This window comes from Oratosquilla oratoria, chromosome 4, assembly GCF_046742065.1.
Source record: "Oratosquilla oratoria isolate Oo_2021 chromosome 4, ASM4674206v1, whole genome shotgun sequence".
In the NCBI taxonomy this organism is placed as follows: Eukaryota; Metazoa; Arthropoda; class Malacostraca; order Stomatopoda; family Squillidae; genus Oratosquilla; species Oratosquilla oratoria.
In genome coordinates this window covers 3,269,828-3,274,827 of record NC_134780.1, presented here as the reverse complement: position 1 = coordinate 3,274,827, position 5,000 = coordinate 3,269,828, and the positions used below count along the sequence as shown (strand labels likewise).

At 43.6% G+C, this 5,000-nt stretch overlaps 1 protein-coding gene across 8 annotated transcripts in view; it reads left to right on the top strand.

Annotated features, from left to right (window-relative positions):
• The window catches only part of Ttd14 (TRPL translocation defect 14), a 184,498-nt gene that overhangs the window by 54,675 nt on the left and 124,823 nt on the right, over positions 1 to 5,000 (top strand). For 7 of the 8 annotated variants that reach the window (XM_076183416.1, XM_076183418.1, XM_076183414.1 and 4 more), the window contains exon 2: positions 3,497 to 3,564. In XM_076183416.1, the coding sequence (XP_076039531.1) occupies positions 3,497 to 3,564 (68 nt within the window). Of the gene's footprint in view, positions 1 to 3,496; positions 3,565 to 5,000 lie in introns of those variants that run through there. The other variant, XM_076183422.1, reaches the window with a different exon arrangement.

Genomic DNA, 5,000 nt, shown 5'->3' with positions numbered 1-5,000 from the left:
GGGGCATGTACGTACGAACGCACGCGCCTGGTTGTTCGCTCTTGCTTCCTCACCTTACACGTATACTCGACCGTAAACAGTTTGTCCTCGTCGCTCTAAGGGAGTCTTGTTCTAGCTGACTCGAGACTATTTTATTTGGTTGAAGGAAAACCCGACATTGCAAGTCAGTCTTTCCGCGCGCTTCGCTTACACTCGCTTACCCTCGCTTTTAGTGTGCTCGCTCACACCACCACCTCCTGCACCTCCCCCCTCTCTCTCTCTCCCTCCCTCCCTCCCTCACTCACTTTCCCTCCCCCCTCCCTCACTTTCCCTCCTCCCACCTCTCTCTCTCTCTCTCTCTCTCTCTCTCTCTCTCTCTCTTTTATTCTCTCTGTCTCACTCTCGGTCACTCTTGCTTACTCGCTCACTCTCACACTCTCACTTTTTTTTACTCTCCTCCCAATGATAACAGTAGTTGAGATCGGAAATGGTGTTTGGCTGTATGTTGGTGGTTTCTCGAGTCCGATGGCGTTGCATCCGTCGCTCCTGTAGTCAATGTCCAGTTGGTTGGTTGGTTGGTTGGTTTCTCCAACTGGCGATATATATATATATATATATATATATATGTGTGTGTAATAATTTTTTTTTTTTTTTTTTTTTTTTTTTTCTGTGGGTGGATCATCACTTTCCATGATGTATCTTATAATGTCCTCATTTTTTCAGTGTGTGTGTGTGTGTGTGTGTGTGTGTGCTCGCGCACGTGCGGGCGTGTAGGAAAAAGTTGAGATATTAAACGGCGTTTCTATATATACAATATATGGACAGTATCGTACCATCCCGTAGAAATACTTTAAGTTTATGATGTTGGATCTGCCAGTAGGGCGTATATACGGGTGTATAATCTGTGTGAATATTGTTATGTTCCATAGGAAGGTTACTGTAAGGCAGCAACAATATTAAAGAAGGCCTTTCTCGTGTAGAAACGTGTTGGGAGTTGATAGGGTTATTGGTCGTCTTTCGAGTAGATTTAGGTGTGCTGTGATTGTTGTTTGAATGTTGTAAGTTGGGGAACAGGAAGCGAGGGGTTGGTTGTACAAGCTGGGCGTTCGTGTAGGTGTGATATGGTAAGGAAGGATAGCGCACGGGAGGAAGTAAGCGCCGTCTCGAGTCGTGAGGTGCACATGTGCGGGACGACTAGACAACTCCCAGAGAAAGATGGAGGGAGGGGACAGGAGGAGGTGAAGTAGGGAGAGTAAGCGACCAGTCAATCGTGGAGAAATTTAATTAGAAACGGCTCGGATGGGCAAGACTGGACATTACAACGGTCCTGATGATACAATTAGAGAAGTATTGATTTAATACGGGAACCTTTAATCAGGATTACATGGCAAGGGGACAGAGACGATTGTAATAATCTTAGACGACTTTGCATGGGAAGATGTAATTGGCCCAAGAAGTTAAGAGTGATGTTACGTCACACCAAAGGATTTGACGTATGGCCCTTACTGATTGGCTCAAGATGTGACGTGATGGGTGATGATGTGACATGGGCCGTGGCATCAGGGTGACGTTGCGTGGCGTGGCGTCGCGTCACGTCACGTGTGTGGCGTTTGGGTCAGAGCTGGTGAAATCTGGTACGTGCATTTCTGCAGTGAAATACGCTCTGTTACAAAATGTATTACCGGCAGCGTTGGATAGTAAAACTTTCCAGTAGCTTCAGAACCCTCTCCTCGTCGGAGAAGACTTCTGAAACCAAGGTGCTCGTCAACGTTGCTGAAATACATGGATTTAATTTCTTGGCTTTTTTTTTTCTTATTTCAAATTGTGCCACGCACGCACACAGGCACACGAATCAGAAGGCAGCTCCCTTCCTGGAAAAAAATAATTCTAGTGAATATTGTTAGATAAACGCACACATGCATGCGCGCGCATACAAACAGAAAACGCGAATATACCGCTGTCTTGAATGCTCAGCACGCGGATCATGTGTAAGTGAAGAAGTTTGTGCTTATGTGCACCTGCATACTAAGTCTAAAGCGCTTGCTTACACATTATAGTGTAAACAAATGTGGAACCAGTCAAGTTTAACATGTTGTATTCGCTGGTTATTCCTCAATATTGGGTGGTTAGGGTGCCCACTTTCCTGCCACTCTCCATCATATTTTAAGTGTTAGTGGAAGTACGAACGAGTCAGGCAGGTCGTAAATTACGGAGCTTACCTGTGGAAGCCCCCCCCCCCCCATGTTTGTTTACGTTTATGATATTGCTTCTTGTCCAAATTTGGATTTAACCTTGGGACGAGAAGTCTCGATTTTCTCAACGAGTTCTGCGCTGCTGTGCAACAATGGTACCACAACCGTGGTTGTGAACAAGGGCAGGACAATTTGATCCGGGCGAGTCTCGGTCACGCGAAAGTCCAAATCATCACACAGTAACCTCTTTTGTCATCTGCCGCAAACTAAACTGTTCGGGGAGTCAGTGTAATACGATTAGCGTCGTTGTAAAGCTGCTTGCAGCTCGCAGACCTTGTGCTGAATGCGTGTCCTGAATGTGTGCTGACCTCCCGGCCCCCTCTGACCCTGCGCTGAATTCCGGAAGAGAAGCCCACACACAAGACAGTGATTTGTTTGCTGAGCTGAGCTGAAGTTCTGTGGATGGCGTGGTTTTCTTTTTTTTTCTTCTTCTTCTTTCGCAAAATAGGCAAAGCCTGATTGTAGGAATTTAATCCATTAAATTGGTCTCTTCTCTCTCTTTCCTCTCTCTCTCTCTCTCCCTCCCTCCCCTCCCCTCTCCCTCCCCCCTCTCCCTCTCCCTCCCTCGCTCCCTCCCTCCCTCCCTCCCTCCCCTTCTTCTTATTCTTCTTCCTTCTCTTCCTCTTCCATCTCGCTCGCTCGGTCACACGCACACACACTGGCTAAAATCGTTAAACAAAATTCAGTGGTGAAAGGGGTAAATGGGGGTAAGGATTTTCTTGTGTTGTTTCTTGACTACTCGTCTTTGTCGAAAGTGGTTTGCAAGTTCAGAGGAAAAACAGAAACGGAGACGTCTCCGTACCATTTGTCACAAGTGCACTGGACTGCATGAACTCTGCATCGAACAGAATTCTTATTTCTCTTTGTCGCAAAACTATTTATCACTCGTGATGCTCTCCTCTTATCCCGCAGAGGGTGAAATGTGCACAGATTTCGCCCCCTTCCCCCCCCCCTGGGAGGGATTGAAATTTCGTTGATTGGTTATACCTGTCGCCAAGCTATTTAATTCAGCTTTATGATCGGGGCACAAATCGTTTTGATTCTCTGTCGAGAGATAAGATTATATTGTTTTGTGGTCATTACTAGATGGTTTTGCTCTACAGAAAGAAAGCTCTGTTACTCCATAGCTCAACATTTTGTCCTATCATTGTTTCTGTTTGTAACCTTTTTTGTGGTTTCGTTTGTTTGTAACATTTGTTCTTTCATTGATCGTATTTGTAACCTCTTCTGTTATTGATTTAATTAACTTTACCTCTCTTTTTCAGGGCCATGTGGTGGGAAGACCACGGGTCAAGCCCGGCTGTGTACCTTCTTCGAGAATTTAGGCTGGAAGGTATGTGCAGCGCGGATTTTGTTTTGTTTGGTCGAGTCGTCGTCACTAAGTGTACTCTGCGCATGCGCATCGTTTGGACACAGCTCCCTCCGCCTTCCCCATTTTCTTTCCTCCACAAATCGCTTATCCAAATTAGTCGAGAATCTGTACATAGCTTCGGAGATATTTTTATCGGTTGTTCATGTATATGAATCGAAGTTGACTTCAAACTTTTACTTTGTCGTAGAAATCGGAATAAATGTTTGTTGTGTTAGCATAGAACTTTTAATTCGAGACAATAACATTCAATGCTGTCAATGTGAATTTTCTCCGTAAGTTGTTCTAGTGGAAATGTAACTTTTAGAGAGAAAAAAATCTTTAACTTGGAAAGGTGACCATAATTGAACATAAACTTATCGAGCAGATAGACGGCGTACTAGTACAATGTGCCCCCCCCACCCCCAAAAAAATCCTACATTTCTAAGGTAAATTGAATAAAATAAAGATAATCAAAATATTATTTGCACACATTTAACTACATACAATACAGTTTTTAATTAATAATTTTTTAAGGATGAGGTCCGTTCATTGGTGGCTGTCGTTGTCTATAGTATTACGTTTGGAGACGATTTCTGAAGACTGGCCAGGCTATAGAACTCAGACACCTTGAACTGGAAAAACTCGGTGTGTGGGTTATAACGCACACATCTCCAGGATTGAAACACAATGACAAAAGCCGACAAGACTGTGAGAATCAACACCGTGTGAGATCGAAACCTTTATTGGTACGACGTTTCGCTTGTTAAAGCTTTTTCAAGTACAGACATGACAAACACTATATATACTCAACATTTTGGCCTATATATTGGCCTATATATACTCAGAGTGTTTGCCATGTCTGTACTTGAAAACATTTTGGCCTATATATTGGCCTATATATACTCAGTGTTTGCCATGTCTGTACTTGAAAACATTTTGGCCTATATATTGGCCTATATGTACTCAGTGTTTGCGCCATATGTCTGTACTTGAAAAAGTTGTAATAAGAGAAACGTCGTACCAGAAAAGGTTTCGATCTCGCACAGTGTTTATTCTCACATCTCCAGGATCATTGTAAATGCTGATGGGGGAGGTGGGTTACGTGGCAATGTTGGGTGACCTGGTCCCCTGACCTCCCCCAATGTGATTTTGTTTCTGTGGGGTTACCTTAAATAACGGGTGTATACTCGTCGACCCCAAACAACTACATAAACTTTTTCTTCTGAAATTATTTTCATTTCCAACCTTCTCTCCTACTACATCTTCTCATTTCAGTTGACCTACCACTAAAGTTATTTCCAATTTCTCCATCTTTCCCTAAGACTAAGCCTCTTAATCATTTTCTAACTTTGTTGGATAAGGATAAGAAGAATAGATATTCCACGTAACCTCACGGTTACACATCAATCCCAGTCTCC